Source organism: Cynoglossus semilaevis, chromosome 16, assembly GCF_000523025.1.
Source record: "Cynoglossus semilaevis isolate Cse_v1.0 chromosome 16, Cse_v1.0, whole genome shotgun sequence".
NCBI lineage: Eukaryota > Metazoa > Chordata > Actinopteri > Pleuronectiformes > Cynoglossidae > Cynoglossus > Cynoglossus semilaevis.
In genome coordinates this window covers 15,950,610-15,976,812 of record NC_024322.1, presented here as the reverse complement: position 1 = coordinate 15,976,812, position 26,203 = coordinate 15,950,610, and the positions used below count along the sequence as shown (strand labels likewise).

Here is a 26,203-nt window from a genome sequence, read left to right as displayed (position 1 = left end):
GAGAGTTTAGTCCTGGGGAGTCTCACGAGGCAAGTCTGGCCCACTCTGTTTTTGAATATGTTTAAGAAAATCATATCAATAATTAACTGCACCAACTTCCTTTTACATTAAGTCCTTACATAACATGGACTGATGAGGAGTAAATACTGTATTATATTATAATATATATAATATTATAATTACATTTTTTATCATTTTTGTAACTTTTTTGAAAATGCTATAGAAGACATATTTGACTGTGGTCTAGATAAGTCTCTCAGCCCAACTAGTACTGGTCCACATGGACCAGGTTGAAGAGGGTGAGTGTAAAATCGGCTTAAGTAGAATGAAGATTCACCTCTGACTGACACTGAGCAGTGGCACTCGTCTGTTCCAGCCTCACTGGACGCCACACAGGTGTACTTTCCACTGTCCTCCACTGAGCAGTCCTGGACCACTAGAGACGCCACTGAGCCATCGAAGGCCATCGTGTGTCTGTGGTCTGAAGGGATTTCTGAGCCACTTTTAAACCATGTGACTGTGATAACAGGCGTTCCCTGAACCTTACAGGACAGATTCAGAGATTCGGATGTTTTCAGCCGCAGCGACGGCTCCAGCTTCATGGTAAACGAAGGAGGTTCTGCAAATTTATAGTTAGATCGTTAAGGTTAGTTCATATTATGGACAACCTCAAGTAGCAAGTGGGAAAGAAGGGGCACCTTTCACAAAGAGCACCACAGTGCAGTCCACCTTCCCGGCCTCGTTGGACACCTGACATGTGTATTTCCCAGAATCGTTGGGTTTGACGGCGTGAAGCTCTAAAGAACTCGAAGAATCGTCTTTCTTTATGGAATACTTTCCTCCAGTAAAAATCTCTTTCTCCTCCCTGAACCACTTCACTAACAGAGGAGCTGATCCAGCAAATGCTGATTTTAGGACCACATTTGATCCTGGTGAAGCATCGAGGGACTCAGGTTTTAGCGTGAAGGCTGGAGGTTCTGGAGTTTTTTTAAGGAGAAAGGACATCAAATGTTAAAAAAAAAAGCTAAAATGATCCACCGATGCTAACAAACTGAGGATTTTACCGCTCTGACCTTTCACCGACAGAATCCCACTGGTCTTGGTCTCGCCAGCGTCATTTGAGGCTTGACACATATAAACGCCACTGTCGCTTTGTTCAAGGTTCGTAATTTGCACGGTGGCTGTGTTCTCAGTGAAATCCACCTGATATTTGTGGTCACTGTGGATCTCTTTACGGTCCTTAAACCATTGAACCACCATTGGCTGGGAACCAGAGACCCGGCAGTCCAAGGTCACGTTACTACCAATGCTCGCATCCAGTTTCCTGAGGGTTTTGGTGAAGGATGGAGGAACGGCACGATCTGAGAGGTAGAATGTAATGAAGATTTGTTATATTCTATTCACTGGGGGGAAACGGGTCGGGTCTTGGGATAAAGACACATTAGTGATGTGAAAACTGACCACTGACGGTGACAGAGCAGGAGCAACTGTCTGTGCCAACTTTGTTCGACACTTCCATCTTGTACACAGACGTGTCTCCTTTGTCCGCGGACATGATCTTCAGGACGGCTGTGTTCTCCTTCAACATTATCTTGTACTTCCTGCCACTGATCATCTCCTTCTCATCTTTGAACCACTTCACCTTCAGTTCAGGACTGCCTGTAATTGTGCAGCTTAGTGTGGCAGTATCTCCGGCAGTTACACTGATGGACGCTGCTTTATCCAAAATCCTCGCAGGTTCTAAAATACAACACCAAGTATTTGGATTTGGAAAATAACTAAACACCGGAGTTAAGTTAACTTTAAGGGACAGTTAAGGTTTTGAAATGATGGTTTCACAAAGTTTGAATCAGGACTGGAAAAGTCACATATCTGCAACAGCGGCCAGGTTATTGGTCATAATTTCTTTTGGCTAACATTGGATCAAAAGAACCTTTTTGTTGAGCTATTGCTGTTGCATTTTTGAAAATTGTGTATGGCCCAGTTGTTAGTTCTGATGAACCTTAAAACTGTTCCTTACTTTACTCTGTAATTCTTATCATTCTTTGATTACAAAAGATCTGATTCTATTCCTTAATAAAACCACCTTCAGAAAATCCCGCAGTGTCCCTTTTAAAGATATTTTCAGTTTTTTGGGGTTCTGACCTTGTACTGTTAACACGGCCTCACATTTCTGTTGCCCGGCCTCGTTTTCGGCCAAGCATGTGTATTTGCCGTCGTGTTTGATCTGGACACAGGAGAAGGAAACGCTGGCCACATTGTTTTCGAATGTCATGTTGACATTTGGGTCGTCGTCTCTAATCAGCTCAGAATCTTTCATCCATTTTACAGTAATGGGAGCTGAGCCCTTCAGGGTTGCCTGCAGTTTCACTGTATTTCCAAGCACTGCGGTGGCGCTCTCGAGCCTCTTTGAAAACAGTGGTGGTTCTGAAATAACAGTCACAGCAGCGTTAGCCGCAGCTACACACGCTATCCTGTTGGTGTTCAGACCCACGTTACTCACTAACCTTTCTGTTTAGCCACTGATTTGGAGCAGACCGAGCCAACCTCGTTGGAGACCACACACTCGTACTCGCCAACATCTGTGCTTTCAAACGAGTGGATCTCCAGGGCAGCCAGAGCTCCCTGTGAAACGATTCTGAACTTCTTATTTGAGGTCAGCCGTTTCTTGTTCTTTTTCCAGGACACATCAAATGGTGGAGAACCGGAGATCTCGCACTCCAGCACGGCCACAGATCCTCGAACCGCCTCCACGCTGACTAACTCTTTTTGGAAAGATGGAGGTTCTACAGAAGAACAGTGACCCGCTTTAGCCAAATACTTATTTTTCTTATCAAGAACTCTGTTGTTTATTCCTAAAGAAGGCTCATTTACACATGGGAGGACAGAGGGTTTAGGGAGGTGAGGGAGATGGGGTGGGGGGGTACTGAGCACTGCCCTATATCCCTATTATACGCCCTAAACTGAGTGTCAATGAGCCGGACTTGAGTGGACACACCTTTGACAGTAGCTTTAGTGCTGCAGCTTTCACAGCCTGCCTCGTTGAAAACCTCACATGTGTAATTTCCACCATCACTGATGACAACATCTTGAATTTCAAGAGTAGTCACGCCCTCCTTCAGAGCCATGCTGTATCTGCCCCCTGCTGACAGCTCCTTGTCATTAAAGAACCAGGTTGTGTGAAGCTCGGGGGATCCTTTAATGGAACACTGCAGACGTGCAATGCTACCCTGTTTCCAGACCGTGGTGCTCTCCAACCTTTTTACAAACACTGGGGGCTCTGCAGAGGCCGTGCATCAAAAAAAACCCATGTGAAGTCAAAGCAACAACAAACAACTCGCCAAGAAAACAAAAATGAGATCATGAAATGTCAATAAAATGAAATTCTCCAGCTCTGATATTTCACCACTGGGACAAAGACTACAGGACAGATCTTACCTTGGACCTTCACCAGGGTGGAGCAGGTGGCACTTCCGGCTTCATTTGTCACAGTGCAAACATAATTGCCACAGTCTTTCACTGAGGCCTTTAAAATATCTAGTGTGACCACCTTATCCTCAAAGGATAGTTTACAGTCGGGAGACTGGTGGACCTTCCGTCCATCTCTGGTCCACGTGACACTCACTCCAGTGTCCTCATCAACTTGACACTCCAGATGCAGAGGAGTGCCCATCACAGCCACCACAGGGCCCAGGGGCTTCACAAAATTAGGTTTGTCCAGGACCAGCAGCTCTGTGCTGCATTCAGAGGTTCCCACATCGTTAGACACTCTACACACGTAGTGCCCACTGTCAGCTACTACCAGCTGCTTTATCTCAAGAGTGTGTTTTTTCTTTTCACAAGAGCTCTGGTATCGTGTGGGCTCTTTGGGTAGTGGCTGCTCGTCTTTGAACCAGACCACATTCAGAGGAGCAGAACCTGTTATCACACACAGAATGACTGCCCTCTGACCCACAAACATTGTCTGAGGGTCAGGTGTGCTCACAAAGGCAGGGGGAAATTTTTCTACAAGAGTCCAGGGAAAGAAGAAATCATTAGCGGCACAACTGTTACATTCGAGAACGAGCTGAAGAACCTGTGAGGATCAGTTCACCGAACACAGAACAAGACGCTGGGAACCTTACCTGTGACATTCAGAGAGGCAGAGCATTCATCACTGCCATGCTGGTTGGACGCCTTGCAGGTGTATTCACCACTGTCATCCTTATTGGGCATCAACAGCTCAAGCGCGGAACAGCTGAAGCGACTGATGATGCGGTACTTGTCACCCTCTTTGAGCTGGTTGCCGTCCTTAAACCACTTAAAGCTCACATTGGGCGCTTCCTCGGTTTCACACTCAAACTTGGCGCCGCTGCCCAGGTTGATTTCCACAGGAACAATCCTGTGCTTGAAGACAGGTTTCACTGTGAAGGAGAAAGAAGAAGAGGAATGAAAACAACATTCACACAGGTGGAGGAGAGGGCAGGGGACGGGGGAGTGGGGTTAGGGGAATGAAGAGGTGGAGGTTAAGATGACAATGGAGCTACTGTCAACCTGGGATGGGAACAGTTGTCAGTTTCCTGTTGTGAAAGAAATGTCAGGTGGTGATAAATGAGAAGAAACCAACATGCAGTGGAGGAGGGGGAGCGGAAGATGGATGAAGGTCTGACAGAGTGATGGTGGTTCCTTAAAAGAAGGAAGAATGAAGATGACACTGAAGGTTTTGTAGATGAAAGGATGACCTGAAGGGTTGGGTACCAAACTTCAACGACAAATGCTGCAGACTAAACTATATCAACACATCATCAGTTCTGATGGTGTGAGAACCAGGATCCCCAGGTTCTGTTCTAGCTCTTAATCTGCAGACTAAACTATATCAACACATCATCAGTTCTGATGGTGTGAGAACCAGGATCCCCAGGTTCTGATCTAGCTCTTAATTGTAGTTAGTTCTGAAGGTTCCTGTGACCTGAGTGTAAAAATAGATCAATGCAAGTTTGCCTCATCATCTCGATGTACCCAACCCTAGAGGAAATGTGATGAACACTAAGGATGTTGCTGCTGCCTGGTTCAACCCTCAACCTTTCTTTTCAAAACGTTAAGTTCACTGTATTTTACAGATCTGCTCAAGTCCAAGTTAAGGTTGAGGTTTCCAGACAACAGTAAGTGCTCAGTTAGTTGATGATGAAATCAAAGGGTCCATCATCAAACCTCTGGAGACCACAGTGACTTTTGAAGACGTGGTGGTCCGGCCGACTTCATTCTTAGCCTCACAGACAAACTCTCCTTGATGTCTGTCCTTGACGACCTTGACGATCACCAGTGAGTACGTGTCACAGTCTTTAGAACACTTGAACTCTTTACCAGACCTAATCAACTGCCCGTTGAAAAACCACTCTACGCTGGTGACGTACTTTATAGTGGTGGTTAAGACCACTTTGCTGTTTTCCTCTGCATAAATGTCATATAGAGAGTCTATCACTGTTGGATAATCCACCAGACTATCTAAGGTCTCGCTCATAATGGTTTTTACTTCAACAGTAATGTCCACCTGTTCCCTGGCAGAAGCTCCACAGACCTTTCTGGCTGACTTTAGCTGCACAGACTGACTCTGAACAATGGCACTTTGAGCTGAGGCCGTGGCTTCAGTCTTGTACTCTGCAGACTGCCTTACAGTAGGAGGAATCCGGACTGCACTCTCTGCTACCACAACATCTTCCACCACAGATGACCACGTGTCTTTAGAGGAAGCTAAGGACACCTGGGCTTTACAAAGATTTTCAGTGGGAAAGGTGACACGATGCTCTGATGTAAGACATTTTTGGTCTTGGAAAACCATAGCTTGTAGCGCAGCCTGGAGCTCTGAGCGGAGGTCGGCGGTCTGAGGTAGCTTAGCATCAAACGACAGTGTGATCTCTATCAGAGCCTTCGGTGTGGTTATCAGATATGTGTGTTTGGGCCGTCGTGGTTCTCTCTGAGGTGTAACCTCCTGAACCTCCACGGTGTCTAAATGTCCTACAGCTTCTATCAGTAACAGAGACTGATCCTGGGACACAGCAGAGTGGAGGGCATCTCTGAGCTGATGCCGTATCTCCAAAACGGATGGTTGTGGGATGTGAATGGAAAAGTGGAGCTCTTTGGGAAGGACCTGCGTGTCCTCAGATTTGTGGACAAACAAAACTTGTCTGGGCGGTGCTAAAACGCTCACAGGCAGGACCTTGAATTTTGGGATCTCGATTGCCTGCTCTTCAGTAATGACCCGCTTCTCCTCCAGCAGCACTGACTGTCTGACTAAGTGTTCTTCCTCCATCCCAGATACAGAGTCCTGCTCAGCGGTTTCTAGCGCTGTGCAGGTCTCGGTGGTCAGGGCTTTCTGTTCTACGAGAACAGTCTTTCTGGGAACTTTAGATTCAATTTTCAGCTGAGTCTTACAGATACTGTCAGCTTTGATATTACTGGTGTGATCTCCTTGGAGGGTCTGTAGATCTGTGACATTCAAGGACTGCATTTTATCCCACTGGTCCTCTGTCTGGACCAGCGCTCGCTGTGGTTTTACAGACGCGGTCAGTGGTTCCTCCTTCAGGAACCCCATTGGCTGCATGGAGACGGCTGAGATACTCGGAGGTCTGGACTCAATGCCCTTCTGCACCTGAAGTCTGCTCACAGTCGTATCCAAATCTGTGTGAAAACCTGCTGTGATCTTTCTTCTCTCCTCTGACATAGCTGCGTGCCTTCTAACCTTTTCCTGCTTCTGCGTCACCACCTGCTGGTCAGGCTTACTAAGATCAAGAATGCCTTCTTTCGGTAAAACCTGAACAGAAGAAACACATTGTAGGTGTTTTGGGTGGAGCGTTTCTGTCTTCGGTCTAACTGACAAGGAGTTTCTCTCTGATATTAACTGTGACGTAGCCTCACAAACTACAGTTCTCCTGTCATCCTTGGTCGTGGAGTGGAGCAGAGTCTGACTACTTCTGACCTCAGCCTGCTCTGAAGTGGGCTCTACGTAATTCAGGTTTTCCTCAGACTGCAACACTTCCAGGTTGGTGAAAACCTGCAAGTTCAGAACCGGTTGCTGTTCCTGCTCAGAATGCAGAGACACTGAGGACTCCATACTTGGAACATGTTCTACATGTCCAGCCTGCAGGGCATAGGTCTCCTCAGCAGCTACAGCAAACATGTGAACACGGTCTTTGTCTGCAGTGATGGTCTCTGACTCAGGTGTCTGTAACCCTAAGCTTTGTTCCTTCGCTAACACCAGTGGACTTTGGCCCACTGGTGCGACTACTTCATTGTCCTGCTCTTTCTTCACACAGGGCGTGAATGCTGCACCGAAGTCTGGCAGTGGCTCAGAATGCCTTTCTGTGATTGGCTGCTGCTCTGAAAACTGAGCAGAGTATAAAATCCTGGTGCCCTCTTCAACATTGAACCCCCGCTCCTCCTCTGGCCTGTAAACCACACATGAGGTTTCATGGGACATGGGTGGAGCCAGTTGTACTTGAGGAGCAACAACACACGGCCTCGGCTCAGCTGATGATTTTGTATGATCAGGACTGACACCCGCCAGCATCTGGGCACTGACTGTGGCCAGTGGAAGCTGCTGCTGAGATGTGGCTGCCCTGAGTTTGGACGGGGGTTCTTTAGCCAACTGGGGTTCTACAACCTCTGGACTGAGGAGACGCTTTAAACGTTGGTCTGTGATCTGGGGATTCTCCTGGACAGAGGACACCAAGGTTGCTGTGTGAAGATGAGTTTTAGGAGTGGCACAGACCTTGGGGGGGTGGACAGGGCCAGCGGAAACCCTCTCCTCAATTTCCTGAGACTGCTCCACTGCTGCCTGATAGGTAAGCAGCTCTCTGCGAAGAGTAGCAGCAGAAATGTCAAGCTCTCTGAGTGTTTGTGTCTCCTCACTGGGAATGATGATGGTGTCCGCCTGATCACGGCCACTTTTCACCCAGTGAGTCCATTCTGAGCTCTGCTCCGTCATAGATATTTTCAAACTGTCAGACTTCCTGAGCTGGAGCTGCTCATGCCTGATAACCAGCAACTGTGAGGAGCAGGAGTCCTCACCGTGCAGATTGGAGGCCCGGCAAGTGTAGGTGCCGCTGTGCTCTTGTTTCACAACTTTAATGTGAATAAAACCAGAGCCATCCAGATTGTTGACAACCTCACACAGATCACTGGGCTGAAGGCACACACTGCCATGGAGCCACTCAATGTGTGGTTGTGGTTCACCACACACCTGGTACCTGAGGCAAGCACTACCTCCCTCAGATACCTGCACAGACTCTATTCTCTTTATAAACTCTGGTGCTTTTCCTGTGGGCACCGTGTCTTTGTCGGCCCTTTCTGGTTGTACTTGCAAATACGACGTGCAACTACACTGACCAAAACGGTTTCTGAAAGTACAAGAGTACTGTCCTTCGGACTCTCTTTGGACTTGTTTGATGACTAAACTGTACTCGTCTTGCTTGTGAAGGAACATGTGGACGGAGGAGCTGGTGATGACCTGTCCTTCGTGGAACCATTGCACAAAGGGTTTGGGAAAACTCAACACTTTGACCGTAAACACGGCCGTTTCTCCAACATGAGCTGCTGTGGGAGACAGTTGGCTCAGAAAAACTGGTTTTTCTTTTTTCTTAGAGTCTGGTTTGAGTTCAAGTGTTTGTCTGTTTTTGTCTGGTAATGTGAGGCCAGTCAGGAAGATCTTTCTGGTTTCTTCTTCTTCCTCTGTGACAGCCAGAGAGCTAGAAAAGGCTGAGTGGAACAACAACAGTTTGAGGCAACATTAAAGATGTACCTGAGAACAAAATCATCAATTAGACACAGGATAAAAAAAAACATTCAAATTTGGGCTGGATTCTGATACTGTCTTATAATCTGATCTAATCCTACTGTAATCTGACAAGAGCTGGTGAGACTCTGGACCTTGTGATGGGTGGGTGCTACATAACTATTTGATTGGCTGAGAGAATCAATCGGCCTCTGTATGACTACAGATGGTTGGTCTTACCTTGTCAACGAACAAATTCAGTAACACTGTCGCTCTGCCCAGTTTCTTAGCATTACACCTTCTGCTCACTAGTTTACCAGACGTTCACATCACCTACGCACATTTGGATTCTGCAGGGGAGCTGTTGTAAACATGTTCAAGGCCACAGAAATTACTGGTTCACTCTGATCTGACCATCGGGGTGAATGTGAGTGTGAATGTAAGTGTGTGACCCTGTGATGAGCCGGAGAAGTCTCCAGGATGTTTTTTTGAACCAGTTCCGATCCGGTTTTGTGATGGAACTGTTATAAAGTTTGTTAAAGGTTCTCTGTTCATTAACTGTTTGTTCTCTGATCTGGACCTGTAGTAACCAAGGGAACATGATATTTACCTCTTGTATCCTTGAGGGCCTGACTTTCAGGTTCCTTTTGCACTTTGGTGACTGTAAAGACACAAAAGACAAAAGGGTCAGAACTGGTCTCAGACCTGGACATACAGTCTCATATGGTGCAAGACTGTTAGAATCAGTGTCGTGCAACCATACTAGGTTTGGTCCTGCATGCTTGTCTTTAATCTGACTTTATTGTGTCCCTGTTGGGATGAGGTTAAACCTGTGGGAGATGTGTGCCCTCTGCTGGCTGCCTGAGTGGGTGTGTGGTGAGCTGGCCCTAATGGGCCAGGTATACACAAAGACCAAAGCATGCAGATGCCAACCTTTCGTCAACGGGCTGCACTCAGCATCCCCGGCTGAGGGGGCTTTTTTGGATACATGAGCGCCCCCTGGTCCCCAAGTGTCAGTGTTAAGGTTCATACAGCACAGAGGGCCATCATGTTTCATAGAGTATCGCACACAATCTTCAAAACTCAAACGCTCATAAAGCCAAGTGACAAACGGAGAAGGAACCCCCTTCTTAATCCAGACACATGAACCATCGGATCTGTTTGGGACCAACAGCTTTGGATGAACTTTGAGTAGGAAGTTGGGACAGTGGAGGAGACGGCTCTTGTGGTCATTTGGAAAGACGTCAGGGAAGTACAGCAGACTGATAAAGCTGTACAGTCTCTGACAGGAGGGAGGCGGAGGTCCCGGCTTCTCCACAGCCTCCTGTTGAACCGGCTCAGAGGAGCCTCCAAGGAATTCTTGGCCAGTCTGAGACTGTCTTTGAACAGAATCTGTAGGTATTTGAGTTTCTGCTTTGACATTTGCTTCCTTAGCTGGGTGAGATAAAGTTAGGGAGAGGCATTAGGGGTCAGAGTACAGAGGCAGGACTCTAACGACTAAGAAGGTTAGTAAGGATGGAGAATGAGGTTAGTCAAGCTGGGACAGCAGGAGCAGGGTGACTGCTATTATTACTTCTGTTATTCTGATATGCTAACAGTTACAGGCTAGAAGATCTGTTTCAGGTTGGGAAGAAGGGCTGGAGCAGGACTGGCAGTGGTATGGACCTAATGGCTTCAAAGAATGACAAAAAAAAGAAAGATTCACCACCTTCAACAGTGAGCTGGGCCGACGAGCTGTTCTGGCCATGTTGGTTGGTGGCGGTGCAGCGGTATAAACCCTGGTCTGCCACACCCACACCCTGAATGACCAGGGACAATAAACCACCAGTCTGCGAACTTACGACTCGCTGCGTGTCCACCAGGCTCTGGCCGTTATGATCCCACACCACAGCCGTAAAAGGCTGTCCGTCAAATAAGCAGCTGAATTCTGCCATTTCGCCACTTTTCACCCATAAGTCACTCAGCTCCACGAGCAGATTTGGACGGTTGGAGAGTTTGACTTCTAAGCTGCTTTCAGATGTGCTCTGAGCCGAGCCCACGCTCTCCATCTGATACTCCACCGTCTTCAAAGACACAGACGACGTCTGGGAGACTGTCTGTGAGAACTGAACAGTGTGGGTGGTGTGTTCCACTGAGCTAGAGTAGAAACTCTCAGTGTGAGCCTCCACATGTTGACTTAGCTTAGCATCACCTGTTTTATCTGGGTAGCAAAAAAGAGTACAACAGTTATGTCAGCATATGATTCTGCCTCCAGGTCTTCGCGGAGTTGGTTCTTGGTGAAGAGCATTGTGGAGCTGAGGGGTGGGTCAGAGCTTGACCACAACCAAAGGTTCATATCAACGGTCAACAGGGAAGATCAGAACAGACTCCAGGGATTAGAACCAACATTCAACATTCTCAGCTAAATATCTTTTGACCAGGTCTTGGTGTCAGAGACCAGAGTCCAAAGTTGCCCTGTTTAGGTTTTTTTTTCCTTTTTTATAAGCAGTAACATCTTTGCTCTCCTTAAGAGAACCCAGCAAGTCTTACTTACAAAGAAAACTCAATTTTTAAATAAACAAAGCTGAAAATATTTTTCATACACTGTGTTAACACAGTTTAGCTAACGGTTGCATGCTAAACTAAAAACCAACGTTTGTTTTTGACACATTCTAATTGAACAAAAAACTGTGTTTTTTTTAACTCTGATCATTCTGAAATTAAACTTTTGTTTATCTTTATAAAAACTTCATTATCTGTATTTACAACTTTTAACATAAAGATTGTTGTCTTATCATTTCACAGCACATGTACATGTTATATATGCCACACATCCTTAGCACTAGCAGCGGACAAAATGTTATTATCCTCGAGTTATAATCTATCTTAGCATTAGTTGTCAATGATGGTTAATGGCTAAACTATAGCTTATCTATGTGAATATGTAGCCACTAACATCATCAGATAGACTCACCATCCAAATGAAGTGATGCGGCACATGTGACCATTCCCGCTGAATTAGCGGCAACACAGGAATACTCTCCCTCATGGGCAGGGACTACATTAGAAATGTCCAAGTAGCAGGTGTCACCATCACGAGACATCCTGAAGACCTCCGAATCCCTGATCTCTCGGTTTTTACTGAACCAAGAGATCTGAAGATCTGCAGAAACACAAACCGTCAGAAATGTTAGTACTCAGACCTGATGAAGAACAGATGAGGACGGAAATGGACCTCACCTTCTCCTGAGACGCTACACTGTAAGTGAGCGGGGCTTCCCTCGGAGACCAGAATGTCCTTCAGCGGCGAGATAAGGACCGGGGCGGAGATGGGAACCACGACTTCAGGAACTGTCAGAGAAGATCAATTAGGTATAAAGGCCTGTTTTGATTGGGTTCAGAAAACTCAGAAAATGTTTTTGGGCAGAGTACCTTCCACAGTCAGAGAGGCGGAGCTTCTGGCCTCTCCATAGTCATTCTTGGCCTCACAGCTGTAGATAGCAGAGTCCTCAACAAAGACCTCCAACAGCAGCAGCGTATGCTCGCCTTCATCATGGAGGAGTTTGCACTTGTCGTCCACCAACAGAAGCTCTGAGTCCTTGTACCAGGACACCTGAGGTGCGGGGAGACCAGACACCAGCACAGAGAACCGCGCAGACCTGCCCATCATCACCGTCTGTGGTGTCATTTGACGCACAATCTCAGGAGGCTCCGGCACTGCAAATTAAACAACAAATCATTGGTAACAGGTTCTGATAAACATGTTTCTGGATTATTACACCAGCAGCGCATTCTCACATTTGACATGAAGGTTCATTGTGCTCTGGTTTTTGCCAGCTCGGAAGGTGTACTCTCCAGCGTCGCTCCTGTAGGTCTCTGAGATGGTGAGGCGGTGAAGCCTCCTGATCGTGGCGTAGCTGAAGCGCTCTTCTGCTGAGATCTGGATCTCCACACCATTCCTCATCCAGTGACCTTCCACATCATCCTCGTTCACCTCAAACTCAAAGGTGGCTCTGTGTTTCTCGATGACCTGGAAGACCAGCAGAGTGGTATTGAAGTATTGACTCCTACATGGTCAGTCTGTACAGTGGGCAGGTCTGTGAAGAGACTGTACTCACAGTTACGTGTCTGCTGACAGGTTCAGATATTTTCACGTCCCGTCCCTCCACAGTCAGATGACATTTGGACATGCTGGACCCAGCAACAGCAGTGAACTCGCCAGCATCAGACAGACGGACAGAGGGCAGAACGAGGCGGTGCGTGAACTTCTCAGAGCTCATTTTGTAGCTATAGGGGATAAAGGTTAAATAGGCTCCTTAAATTCAGGATTAACTTCAAGAAGGTGATGTGAAAAAATGTGAGACAACTTACCTGTCCGACATCTCCAGCTCCTGGCCGTCCTTCATCCACATTACCTGGACATTAGGTTCGGAAACTTCACACTCAAACGTGGCCCTCTTCTTCTCTGTGATCTTCAGGTCCTTTAGGTGTTTAGTAAACTCCACGATGCGGGCTGCGTGAAAACAGTAAAGTCAGCAGAAAGAACGTGGCTTCACAGAAGTCCATTTTCAGGATCCTTAATGTTACCTTCCACAAAAAGTCTAGCGCTGGTGACTGCGGAACCAGCCATGAAGGTGTATTCAGCCCCGTCTCCAAAGTGGACATTCCTGAGGCTCAGGGTGTGCGAGAGCTGACGACAGCGCGCTTGACAACGGTCGGTGGACCGGATCTCGGAGCCGTTCTTCAGCCACTTGAAGGCGATGTCCTCATAGTTCACATTCACCTCAAATGTAATGGATTCTTTCTCCTGAGTGTTCAGGTCCTGCAGCTTGGTTGTAATCAGAATGGCTGCAACAAGAAGAACAAGGCTTAGGCAACTGTGACAACAAAGACGACATCAAAAGCATCTGAGAGGAGAAGCTCACGGTTGACGGTGAGTGTGGCAGAGACACGGTCAGTGCCGCAGACGAAGGTGTACTCTCCAGAGTCGTCCTGGCAGCTGTTCACAATCTTCAGCCCGTGCACCTTCCCCTGAACTGTGAACCGGAACCTTTCACTCATCTCAATCTCCACCCCATTCTTCAGCCAAGTGGATGGGACATTGACATGGGACACTTCGCACTCAAATGTTGCCACCTGGGTCTCAGGAACTTTTACGTCCTTCATGCTTTTGGTGACTCTTAGGGCTGAGGGAATGTGCGATCACAACATGTCAGTCTCAAAAACATTAACAACTGCCTTTAGTTCTTTGCTGCTGATTCTTACCTTCCACATATAAGCGAGCGCTGCACTGCAGGCGCCCAACCACCGCCACATATTCGCCCTCTTTGCTGGAGTCCACGTCCTGGATGATCAGTTTGTGGTTTTTCTTCTCAGAGAGAATTTTGTAGGTTCCGTTTGTCTTCAGTTCCGTTTTGTTAAACATCCACTTCACAGGGATGTTCTCCTCTGAGATGCCAACTTCAAACACGGCAGTGGCGCCCAACAATGATGTCACGTCCTTTGGCTTCTTCAAGATCTTGATCGCTGTAAGGGAAATGTGAAGGTTGTCAGAGGCTATTGGTGTACCTGGTCCGCCCGTGCTCCCGTGAGTCATGTTTACTTACATTCGACGTTCAGCCGGGCGTTGGCCGACAGTTTTCCTAGTTTGAAGGAATAGACGGACTCGTCTTGCATGTTGCAGTCTCTGATCTTCAGGGTGTGGACTGTGCCTTCAACTGTGATCTCACATTTATCGCCGGTCTGAATCTCCACACCATTTTTGATCCACTGTGCACCTTTCACGTTTTCATGGGTCAACTCCAGGACGAAGAGAGCTTCCTGAGTCTCAACCACGTTTTGATTCTTCAGAGTCTTCTTCACTTTTACAGCTGCGGAGACCAATGTGGTTGGCAGCTATTAGTGTTGTTGTTGTGTGGTGAAGGGGACACACACACACACACAGGAATATTGACTTACCCTCAACCTTCAGGGTGGCGGATGTCTTGGAGGTGGCCACCTGGTACGTGTACTCGCCAATGTCGGTGGCTTTGGTGATGCCGATGACCAGGCGTCTAACTGTGCCGTTGACTTCACTCACTACGTTCTCACTAAAATCCACAGGTTGGCCGTCTTTTAGCCATTTGCCCTCTGCGGTGGGGTTGGAGACCTCACACTCCAGCTCGGCGGTCTGGGAGTCGGCAACAACCAGATCACGCAGAGGTTTCTTGATAGCGCCTCCTGTTGAGATGATGTGAAACATGTCAGTTAGAAGCAGTTTTCTGCAGTCATTTGATGTTGTGGTGAACGCAAAACCTGCACGAACCTGTTACAGTGAGGGAGGCGCTGCAGGTCTTCTCCCCAGCAGAGAACATGTACTCTCCTTCTTCATCCTTCATCGCATTCATGACCGTCAGCTTGTGATGTTTGTCTTTGGACTCCATCTTGTACTTGGGACCAGCTTTAAGAGGCTGCCTCTTGAAAGTCCAGAAGGCGTCGATACCCGGGTGAGAAACGTCCACCTCGAAAGTCACGTTGTCCGACTCGGAGCACTCCTTGTCCTTCATTGGTTTCAGAATCTGTACAGCTGAAATATAAGGTCACAGGTCAGACAGTGTGCAGCGGGAGCTGCCAAACATGCACATCTCCTAGATGGACTTACTCTGAACAGTCAGTCTGCAGCTGGTCTCCGCACGTCCGACAATAAGTTTATAGTTGCCTTCATCTGAAGCGTATGTTCTGTTGAGGACCAACCGCTGCTTGACTCCCTTCGCCACCATCTGGATTCTGTCGCTGGCTGAGAGCAGCTGGTCATTGTGGTACCATTTCACAGAACTGACGTCCTGGGCGGTGATCTTGGTTTCTAGAACAGCTTTGGTTCCCTCAACGGCACTGATGTCCTTCAGTGGGATAACAACGCTGATAGCTGCAAAGAAAGTTGAGATTTTTTTTTAATGAAACTGTATTTTGCAAACAGAAACCTGTTAACATTCTGCTAACTTGTTGTGGATAGACCTACTCTGGACAAACAGTTTTGCAGAAGTTGAGATCTCCTGAGCAGGAACAACAAAGGAGTATGCTCCCAGGTCGTCCTTGGTGGTGTTTTCAATCAGAATTTTGTGGGTCTGTCTGTCAATTACAAGATGAACACGCTCCGTGGCCGTGACTGGCTTCCCATTCTTCAGCCAGTTCCCTTCAACGTTCTCCTGGGAGAACTTCACCTCCATCTGAGCAATGTCTCCTTCGCAAACAGTCAGGTCAGCCAGAGGCTGAATCAGGGTCACGGGTCGCACTGAAACAAAGGTAAACCTGTGACTGGAGGCACCACATTTAGATTTGAAATATTTTTGACCAAATCAAAATACTCACGTTTCATCTTAAGCGAGGCGCTGGTCTGAAACTCGCCCACTTTGAAGGAATATTTTCCCTGATCCTCCTTTTTCACGTCTTTGACAGACAGGCAGTGTCTTCCACGACGGGACATCATGACGTACTTGCTGCTTTGAGACAGCATTTTGTCCCTGAAAAACCAGCTGCCTTCGGCATCTTCGCGTGACACCTGACACTCAAACTCTGCTGAGTAGGTCTCTGGTACTTCAGTGTTCTCCAGCTGCTTCAGGATCTCCAGTGGAGCACCTGTTTGTAAAAGAACCAAGGTCAGAGGTTAAAGTCCACAGTTGTCGTGAGAAACGGGTTCTGGGTCTAGAAGACCAGTCCCACCTTCTACGAGCAGTCTGGCAGTTGTCCTAACGTCATCCTCCACAACAACACAGGTGTATTCAGCATCATCTCTCATGTCGATGACTAGCACCGACAGGAAGTGAACCTTTCTGTCCGAGTGCATCCTATACTTGTCTCCGGAGAAGATGTCCATGTCGTTCTTCAGCCATTTGACTTTGACAAAAGGTTCGCTGGTCTCACACTCAAAGGTGGCCATGGTGTCTTTCTCTTTGGCGTTGACATCCTCCAACTTCTGCGTGAAAGTGATGACCTGTTTTGCTGCAGATACAAGAACAAGTATTTGTGCATAAATGTTCCATGTTTGGGTCAAAGCCAGTACCTGAAGCTGCTGAGTATTTTTTTGTTTTTTGTTTTGTCTTACCTTGTACTAAGAGGAATGCATGGCTGGAAGTCTCCCCGGCTTTGTTGGAAGCTTTGACCATGATGCTGGCAGAATCCTCTGCTCTCACATTCCTGATGACCAGCTCACAGACGTGGTCCTCTGGCCAGAACCAGTAGATGCGATCAGACTTCTCCAGCTGAACGCCGTTCTTGAACCACAAACACTCAGGGTCTGGTCTGCCAACTACTCTTACCCTGAACTTGACCTCGTCTCCTTGAGCGACTGTCTGACTTGTGATCCGCTCCAAGATTTTTGGAGCTTCCATGCTGGCTGAGAGCTTAATCCTCTCTGGCTTCAAAGCCTTGGCTGTTAGTTTGCGACGCTCCTCTTCCTTTTTCTTCTCAGCCTCTTCTTTCTCCTTGGCATGGTGGAGAAGGTCCTCTTTTGTTTTTTTCAGCAGATCCTCGTAGCTCTCGTCCCTCTTGCGTGACTTGAGCTCCACAGCAGTGATTGATTCATAATATCCTTCCTCAGTTCTGCGCTTGAACTTGCTTCTCAGCTCCTCCGACTCCTCCGTGGCTTTCTCGTGGACAATTCTTTGGGTTTTCTTCAGCATCACGACTTCTTTCTGTGAATCCTCTGCAGCCTTTTCTGTTTTCACAACCTCAAATTGTATTTTTCCAGGTTCCGGTGCAGCCTCGGTTGTTTTGGCCTCTGGAGCGCGGCGCAGATGAGTTCTGAAGTCCTCCTTCTGCTGTATCTCCAGCTTCACGGTGTGCTCTGCAGAGCCCAGGTTGTTGTCCGCCATCACTTTGACCTCACCTGAGTCATAGGACTTGATATCAGTGACCTCCAGGTAGTAGATACCATCATAATGGAGTCTGTATCTCTTGCTTTTGCGGATGAGCTGTCCGTTGAGGTACCAGTTGACCTTGGGAGTTGGGTAACCAGTGACTCTGCACCTAAATCTGGCTGTGTCACCTTCCAGAACTTGAACTGATTCGGGCAGAAGAACAATCTCAGGTTTCATTTTCTCAATTTCTTCTTCTGTAGTTACGCCGTAGAGTGCGCCCTCATGGGCAATGCGCTCCATCTCATCAATTCTGTGCGCCCTGCCTTCGGGTAGCTGAGATTCCTCAACTAGACCCTTCTCGTCCTTGACCACGAGGGTGGCAGAGGTCTGGTCCACTCCAAACTTGTTTATGGCCCTGCAGGTGATGACTCCACTGTCTCGGGCGTAGGCAGCCTCATAGTCAAGGCTGCAGTAGCCAAACTCATTGACCATGCGCAGTCTGTTTGCAGCTTCCAGAGGTTTGCCATCGTGCAGCCACTCCACCACCATGGTGGGATCACCGATGGGAGTGAGTCTGCATTCAAAGTGAGCTGGGCCAAAACGCTTCATGCGAACAGAGGTCAACTTCTTCTTAAAGATGGGCTTCTGCTGCTTTTCTTTGTCGTACAGATCACCCTCCTCCCACTGCTCCTGGCCGTACCGGAGGTGCAGTGGCTCAACCTCTGGAGGGGCGATTTCTTTGGCTTTGTAGGTTCCTTTGGGAATGATGAGTTTCCTCTCAGGTTCAGGTTCTACGTAGTCAACCTCCACGTTGACTCGGCAGCGAGTGGTGTCTCTACCAGCCTTGTTGATGGCTGTGGCAGTGTACCAGGCGCTGTCTGAGCCCACCGCTGTGGGGATCTGGAATTTGGCTTCACCTCTGTTGCCTTCGATCCTGAAAAGATGATTGTGACATTTTATAAGAAAAAGTGAAACTTAAAATTTAAAGTTCTTGTCAGATGTCAAGCTGATTAGTACCTGATGTTTGGATGTTTATGTGGTGTGACAATGTCACTGTTCTTCAGCCAGACGATATCAGGCAGAGGATTTCCAATGGCTTTTACAGCCAGTTCCACTAGTGTTCCCTCCTTCACACTCAGGTTCCTTAGCTTCTCAGTGAACTGTGGTCTCACTAGGGTTTCCTTAGCTAAAACACAACGTAGTAGAACTTGTCACTGAAAGGTTAAACCACAACAAATCACACTCTAAGACAATTGTTGACCGTTACCTTCAACACTGAGGGTGACTGAGAGTGACGAGCGTCCAGCTCTGTTTTGAGCCACAACCGTCCACTCTCCAGAGTCTTGCGGCAAAGCTGGTGCGATGATCAGGGACTGAATCCCATCCTCTTTAACTACAATCTTATGGGTGTAGTCACTGACTACTTGTTGTCCTAAAATGAAGACAAAAAACAAATTTGATTGGCATGTACACATCAAAACCTCAGATGAAGTATTGGTGACTCTGAAACACGCCCGCACCATTATGGAACCAGTACGTATCCGGCATTGGCCTGCCGACAACCTTGAGGTCAAATCTGGCGGTTTGACCCTCAGAACATTTGCACGAGGACGGTTTCATGACAAACACGGGTTTGTAAAGCCTTTCCAACTGAGCTTCGTCAGTCTCATCTAGCCTACGAGCTGGAGAACGTCCAGGGGAGCGGCTGGGAGAGCGACCAGGTGAGCGACTCACTGAGCGAGGAGATGTGGACCTGGAAATGAAAGATGTTTTATCACTACCTGGCCTTCACAGCAAACACCTCAGCTGAGCAAGTGTCTCAGAACCCACCTGATCCTCTGCAATCCAAGCTGTGGGGTGTATCTCTGAGGTGCTCCTGAAGATTCCACGAAGAGCTTCCCGGAGCTGACAGCATTACCTTTGACGTTGGTGGCGAAAGCAGTGTACACGCCCTCATCCTCCGGTTGCACCACCGGAAGGCGGAGGCTGGCCAAACCGTCCTGAAGAACCTCCATCTGTAAACGGTCACTAGGTCTGAGGCGCTGTCCATCTTTGAACCAAGCAATCTGACAAAAGACACAGGAACATGTGTGAAGTGTGAAGCAACAGAAAACTTATGTGTGTATCATTTTGGTTCCTGAACAAGAGCGTTTGGTACCTTGGGGAGGGGCATTCCAGTCATCTTACAGTGAAAAGTGACACCCATTCCTTCTACAATTCTGTAGTTTTTGACGGGGGTGTCAAAGGTAGGCATCGTGGCCTCTGTGGGGGCGGCAGTGACCATTAACTCTCCGTCCTCAGTCACTATCTCTCTGTAGGTGATCCTCATGATGGAGAACTCAATCTCTTGGATTATCTTCTGCTCAATGACAGAAAGATGGAATTCCTGCAGATGAAAGGGGTTTTTAATGATCCATCACAGTCTGGTTGACCAGATCTACAACCCTTACAGACTGACTGACTGACTGACTGACTGACTGCGGTTAGCTCACCTGCCCTGAAATAATGGTCATGGTCATGGGCTGCACTGTCACAACGCTGACGGGAGCGACGTCAGCCGGTTTGGGCTCCTGAACGTCAATCACCATGCCAGTGCTGAACGTTTCCTGCTTCTTCATGTAGCTTTCATATTCCACTGTTGACCCCAGAAGGATGTTTCAGATGTTTCAGACACACACGTTTTTGGTTCAGTAACAGTAAATCAAGCAGCAAATTACACACCTTCGTCCAGAAGACTGGCAGAAGCCGATACTTCTCCCAGCTGGTTCTTGGCAAACACAGTGTATTCACCGGCATCATCAGCAAAGGTCATGGAGATCTCCAACCTACACTCTCCCGTCTCTTTCTTATAGGCTACTTTGTATCTGATTGAAAGAAAGGTAGGGTCATGTGATTGTGTGCTGACTGGTTATACACTGAGGCTGCAGCGTCTGGATGACCAGATTAAGCTCGGCTGACGTACCTGTATCCAGTGGTGAGCGGTACACCACTCTTTTTCCAGATGACATGTGGTTTTGGACTGCCACCAACCTGACATTCAAACACCACACTGCCTCCTTCCACCAGTTTCTGGATGGTTGGCATCCTGATGAAGAAGGGAACGGCAGCCGCAGCCTCAGCCCCGCTCACCTGAGACACTGTTTCCTCTTCAGTGACGCTGGAAAAACAAACGCCATTGTTAAACCAATGGAAGAACACCTTGAGGAAACGTTCTCAGGGTTCTGGACGGATCCACACACAGTCAGAGCGGCAGAGGCAAAGAGGCTGTGCCTCAGTGTGAAACACGGTGGCCAGAAGTGGGTTCCAGTGCCATTCAACAAGACTTAGTCAGAACAGTTGAGGGCGGATGATTTACTACTTTAAGGAAAAGTTAGGAAAGGGTCTCACCTTTTTACAGCAGTTTCCACGTGTTCAGTGACCAGGACAAACTCCTCCCTGCTCTCGATTTCTTCAGACACTGAAAGAGGAAGTGGTCACATGACATCAAATATCAGCTGCAGCAAGTAATGACAACTGGAGCTATTGGAGTATTTTACACACCCTGAACGAGCAGGAAACAGGAAGTGCTGATTGTTCCCGCCTCATTGGTAGCCGTGCAGGTGAAGCGGCCACTGTCCTCGGCAAACGCCTCGCGGATTACCAGCCTGGCAAATCCATTTTGATAGGTGATCTGGAAATCTATGGAGCTCTCAATCTTGTAATCCTCCCTGAACCACATGATGACCGGGGTTGGCTGACCACTAATCCTGCACTCCAGGGTCACCGACTCTCCCTCGGTCACATTCGTGTTTTTCAGACCCTACAGAAGGTAGCAAAGATCTCCTTTAACCCAAACCTGCAGGAGCACTGGTTAGAGGTTCTGTGAGAACAGTTCTACTTACAGACTCCAGTGTGGGCGGAACCACAACACCAGAACTGGCCATAGAAACAGCTGCTTTCTCCACAATCTGTCAGATATTCAAAAGAAAAAGTAAGAAGCAGAGCCTCTACTCCTTCAGAGTACCAGGACTCATGATGAAGTTAGAAAACTGGTCCGAGCTGCGTCAGCATCAGACAGGTGGAGTAGTAGAGTCCAGTGTAGATTAGGGCTGTGATCAACCAAAGAAAGTCTTGGTCGCCTGAAGTTGTTCAATTTCCACTGAAAATTGACTCATTATTACTAGTTATCTATTTTTACTAAATGCTGCCACACTGTGGATGTCTTTGACATAGTAGAGGAGACTGACTTAAATGGAACTCTCAAAATAAAAATACATTTTCAGCAAAATTCTGGACATAGACCTTCTAGTACGTTATTCAGTCTGCCAGAAGGTATGGACCAATAAATGGAGCAGCGGTAGATTACAGCTACCTGACGTAGATGATCCGAGTTCAAACTGATTAAGTTTATTTATTGGACTACCTATGGAACAGGACATAATATGATTGGTTAAGTGATTCAGTTGATTCTTGTAAAAAACATGTAACAATCCAAAACATGGTGACACACAAAGACAAAAAAAAAAAGAGAGAAGACAAAGGGAGGATGGACCGATTCAGAAGCAGAGACGGCAGATCAGCGGCATGGACAAGGTTTGTAGTTAACATGTTGTTAAAAGGACAGAGTTAATTCAATGACCCTTCCCCTAAAACAAGTTTTAGGGGTGGGGTCATTGAAGAATATATCCTTTTCCTGTTCAGGTTCCTGCTCATGACGCTCCATCACAAACCTGGATTTCCCATTCCTCTCTGATCTGCTTCGCGTCCCCTGAGTACAGCACACCCCTCTGTGCCTCCAAGCCATATTTCCACGAGGGGTCCTTAAACGGCGGAGGAACAGGTTCTTGCAATGAAGTAACCTCAGTTACCCTTCGGCCCGGACTTGGAGACTTGACTGGCCTGATCATCTTCCTGGCGCTGGCGGAGGAGGCGGAAAGCTCTCTGTGCAGAGCAGCAATGGCTGAGCTGGTGCTGGAGACCTGACCGAGCCAGAGAGGAGGAAGAGCCAGACCGTGTCAAGGACAAGTCCGTGTTAACCCACAGTGGACGGAGGAGCTACACTTCATTAGTTTGATTAAGGCTAGGTTCAGGTAGGTTGGGGGGTGGGGGTTTAGATGAAGCTGGATTAATCTGGATTATTATTAAAAGCAGGTGGAGTTTCAGGCAACATTCCATGTCAGAATTTGAATTTGATTAGCCCAGGTAGGTAGCCACGGTATGTTCCGCTACCTGTCCTGGTGTTGGCTAAAACTAATGCTAGTGTTAACGTGGTTGTTAAGTAGAAGGGCTAACAAAGCACACTGTTCAGAAAATCTAATTCTAATTTAAAAACTAAACATTTGCTGGTTAGCATTATTAGCCAAAGCTAGCTAAACTGACATTAGCCTAATGATGTTGACTACCACTGCCAAACGGCTTACCTCGATACTAGCCTCAGGTTTTGGGACAGAAACTTTGGAGACAGTGAACTGTGGACCTGGTGAAGGTGTGACACCTGCATCAACCAGGGCGTGTTTATCTGTCACTTTCAGTATCTGCTGTAACCAACACAGTTCAGGATGTTAATCATTGTTGGCCACCAATGCGACAAGCTCTGAGTAACGTTCTGTGGGCCGTCTACCTGATCGATTACCTGTTCAGTAATCATTTGTTCTGCCTGCCCCATGGTGGTTTTCCATTCTTCTCCAACAACCTGCTGCTGCTTTATCTTAGCACCTACAAGCTCAATCTCCTCTTCGAGGGCCCCTCCCTCACCATACATCGGCTGACGGATACGAGCCAGGTCGACAGCTGCCAGAACCTTGGCCACTGCCCCTGCTCTATGACCTTCTGCTTCCTGGAGACAAAACCAGAACCAGAAAGCACTCAGGAAAGGGGGACGCTAGCTCAGAGGTGGAACCTGAATTATTTTAGAGCTTCAAGACAGACTTCAATGGGAAGTAATGAATGAAATGTTCCAAGTGAACAGAACATGAGTGAATGACACAAGAAGTGTTCTGATGACACAGGAAGTCCACCTGTGGTCCAGGAAGAATATTGGTGAACCCAGGAGGGCAGTATTACAACAAGAATTGCTCAGATGAAGACTCATCCATCCAAATATGTGTAGTATACAAGAGGCCCGTCTCTGCAGGGCTGATACACTAATGTAAAGGTCAAGTAGGTCACGTGGCGTGTGATGATGAATCAATAAAAGATCCTTTTATTTATTGGTTGTCAAAGCCTGGCAGGCCTGTAGAAACCAGATCATCAGATGCTGCATCAAGACGTTGTGGATGGATTTAAGGACAAGAGACAAAGGACACATGCAGAGACTTGTGTTGATGACATTAACATCAACCTGACACCATCATGACACCAACATGTCATCACTACAGACAACGTTATGAACTGGTCGCCTCTCGGACCTCACCTGTGTGACTCCTGCAGCCCCAGCGACTTCGACGACTTTAGTTCTGTAACTGACCTCCGATACGTAGCCTTCCTGTTTCCATGGGGGCAGGACATCAGCACCAGCCACCATCTGACGGCGGGTTGAGACGGGCGACCTCACCGGCCTGGTTGGGTCCAGACAGAGAACAGGGAGGTGCATGTGAGTGTGATGCTTTGACATCCAGCAGTGACATCACAGCTGAGGCCCAAGGCCACTACCGTTGGAGCTCCACCCACCTGACAGGACTAGCCAATGGAGCCTTGACAGGACGCACAGGTGAAGGTGATTGCTGACGTCCAATCGTCACCTTGGACACCAGAGTCGCTTGAGTCGGGGATTTTGACGTGGGTTTGGGAGGAACTCTGGGTGGAGTCTTGTGTGCGAGCTGCAGTGAAAACTCCGCCCCTTCTGCCTCCATCGTGGCAGTTGTCTGGTACCTTGCGTCCATCCTCTGTGGGCAGAGAGGTACAGAGTTGCTGAGGCAGAGACACATCAAACTTTGATAGATTTTATTTGTGGACTTCAGTGCCTGGTACCTGTTCCATTCTAGTCTGACGTGAACTTTGTGATGTTGAAATGACAGTTTTGGTTTTCTTTGCAGGAATTTCTTCACCTAAACACAGAAATAAGAGCATCAACAGAATATGCCACGCCCCAGTCTCTCAGCAGCCTGTGGCCTGGAACCATGGAATCATTTTTCTAAATATTAGTTTCAGTGATATGAGACACAGTGATATGTGTCTCATTAATTTATACCAAAGAAAAAAAGTTAGCATTAGCAGTTCAGGCAATAGCAAGCTAGAAGTTGGTAGCATGTGGTGGCTAACTTGCCTTTTCTGTTAACCTGACAACCCCCCAGGTTTATTTCTGTTAAAGTAATATTTTATTACATAACTATTCACATGAGGCATGGCTACTTATTCCCATAGCATGCTTACCTTGAACCAGCAGTTCAGCGGTAGAAGTAGCACGCCCACTACTGTTGGTAGCAGTCACAGAATAGGTCCCAGAATCCTCAGGGAAGGCCTCAGCGATAAGAAGACTGTAAAGGTCGCCGTCCTGCTGGATCTTGAAGTCAGATGAGCTCTGGATCTCAGCGCCCTCTCTGTAGAACTTCACGACTGGCTTAGGGATTCCTGCAACCCGCACGTCCAATCTCACCTGGCTGCCCTGGCACACTGCAGAGCTCTGCAGCCTCTGAAGGAAGCTAGGTGGCGCCGTCTCCGCTACAGGGGACACAGTGGATATTTATCAGTCATCAGACTCTTTGCCACAGACTACGGACAGGAAACAGACCAAAGCTGCAGGACCATGATCTGACTGCAGACAGTGATCAACTTTTTAAAATCAAAGAAAGAAAGAAAGAAAGATGACCAAGAGCTGAAGCGGGAAAGAAGAACTCATAAAGGAGAAGAACCAAAGGGTTTTGGGGGATTGGTGTGTGCTGGTTGTTGTTGTTGTTATTGATCTCCATGGTCTCACCTGTGACCAGCAGTTCTGCGGTGCTGGTGGCCTGTCCGGCTCCATTGGTAGCTCTGACAGAGAATCTGCCACTGTGGGCTGCCGTGACGGCGGGGATCGTCAGAACAGCGCGGCCGTCGCTGAACGAGATCTGTACGCCCGGTAGTGCAGCAGCAGAAAGAACCTGGCCATCACGAAACCAGCTCACCTCAGGAACTGGAGAACCTGCATGGCCATGAGGACGATGAGAGAAATTATTAAATCTGAAATTTTAAATCTGAATTCATTTCACATTACAATGAGATTAAAACAGTTCTTACCACTGACTTGAGCCTGGAACGTTGCGGCACTACCCTCAAGTGCCACAACGCTCTGTAGCGGCTGTGTGAATGTTGGTGCTTTTGTTGCCATGACTTCGGGCACCCTAGAGCACAAACAGGAAGTCAGTGATACAAACAGGAAGTCAGTGATACAAACAAACAAAAAGTAACAAATGGTCAGAAACACAAACAGAGAGTCTGAAATACAAACATGGAAGTTTTTCAAACAAGAAAGTAAAACAGGAAGTCAAAGGGAAAGTTACGTCTATGGCCTGCTACTGCTACTGCTAAGAAAATCAGGCTAGTTACTGGAGTCTCCATCCAACCCTGGTTCTGGTGGAAATTCATCTGGGCCCCGAGCAAAGCTGAGAGAGTGCACTGCTCCACAGGCATGGGTTAAAGGTGTGTTTTCGGGGGGGGGCGGTCTATATATATATATATATATATA

At 47.6% G+C, this 26,203-nt stretch overlaps 1 protein-coding gene across 1 annotated transcript in view; it reads right to left on the bottom strand.

Annotated features, from left to right (window-relative positions):
• ttn.1 (titin, tandem duplicate 1) overlaps positions 1–26,203 on the bottom strand; it is a 131,824-nt gene that overhangs the window by 102,823 nt on the left and 2,798 nt on the right. Inside the window, exons 3-50 of the mRNA XM_025063733.1 lie at positions 25,756–25,859; positions 25,457–25,660; positions 24,913–25,200; positions 24,511–24,587; positions 24,211–24,425; positions 23,954–24,098; positions 23,174–23,377; positions 22,962–23,081; positions 22,272–22,520; positions 21,444–21,509; positions 21,103–21,361; positions 20,950–21,019; positions 20,525–20,719; positions 20,284–20,426; positions 20,055–20,197; positions 19,721–19,948; positions 19,393–19,628; positions 19,083–19,315; positions 18,830–18,994; positions 18,580–18,748; positions 16,809–18,496; positions 16,427–16,705; positions 16,076–16,342; positions 15,726–15,998; positions 15,369–15,632; positions 15,033–15,293; positions 14,687–14,947; positions 14,335–14,598; positions 13,994–14,254; positions 13,654–13,914; positions 13,316–13,576; positions 13,100–13,241; positions 12,847–13,015; positions 12,527–12,758; positions 12,161–12,445; positions 11,969–12,079; positions 11,703–11,891; positions 9,360–9,410; positions 5,191–8,733; positions 4,125–4,403; positions 3,439–4,005; positions 2,999–3,280; positions 2,508–2,786; positions 2,146–2,427; positions 1,462–1,740; positions 1,074–1,361; positions 699–977; positions 311–619 (exon numbers count right to left, since the gene is read on the bottom strand). Coding sequence (XP_024919501.1) covers positions 311–619; positions 699–977; positions 1,074–1,361; positions 1,462–1,740; positions 2,146–2,427; positions 2,508–2,786; positions 2,999–3,280; positions 3,439–4,005; positions 4,125–4,403; positions 5,191–8,733; positions 9,360–9,410; positions 11,703–11,891; positions 11,969–12,079; positions 12,161–12,445; positions 12,527–12,758; positions 12,847–13,015; positions 13,100–13,241; positions 13,316–13,576; positions 13,654–13,914; positions 13,994–14,254; positions 14,335–14,598; positions 14,687–14,947; positions 15,033–15,293; positions 15,369–15,632; positions 15,726–15,998; positions 16,076–16,342; positions 16,427–16,705; positions 16,809–18,496; positions 18,580–18,748; positions 18,830–18,994; positions 19,083–19,315; positions 19,393–19,628; positions 19,721–19,948; positions 20,055–20,197; positions 20,284–20,426; positions 20,525–20,719; positions 20,950–21,019; positions 21,103–21,361; positions 21,444–21,509; positions 22,272–22,520; positions 22,962–23,081; positions 23,174–23,377; positions 23,954–24,098; positions 24,211–24,425; positions 24,511–24,587; positions 24,913–25,200; positions 25,457–25,660; positions 25,756–25,846 — 15,406 coding nt within the window. The 5' untranslated portion in view covers positions 25,847–25,859. The remainder of the gene's footprint in view (positions 1–310; positions 620–698; positions 978–1,073; positions 1,362–1,461; positions 1,741–2,145; positions 2,428–2,507; positions 2,787–2,998; positions 3,281–3,438; positions 4,006–4,124; positions 4,404–5,190; positions 8,734–9,359; positions 9,411–11,702; positions 11,892–11,968; positions 12,080–12,160; positions 12,446–12,526; positions 12,759–12,846; positions 13,016–13,099; positions 13,242–13,315; positions 13,577–13,653; positions 13,915–13,993; positions 14,255–14,334; positions 14,599–14,686; positions 14,948–15,032; positions 15,294–15,368; positions 15,633–15,725; positions 15,999–16,075; positions 16,343–16,426; positions 16,706–16,808; positions 18,497–18,579; positions 18,749–18,829; positions 18,995–19,082; positions 19,316–19,392; positions 19,629–19,720; positions 19,949–20,054; positions 20,198–20,283; positions 20,427–20,524; positions 20,720–20,949; positions 21,020–21,102; positions 21,362–21,443; positions 21,510–22,271; positions 22,521–22,961; positions 23,082–23,173; positions 23,378–23,953; positions 24,099–24,210; positions 24,426–24,510; positions 24,588–24,912; positions 25,201–25,456; positions 25,661–25,755; positions 25,860–26,203) is intronic.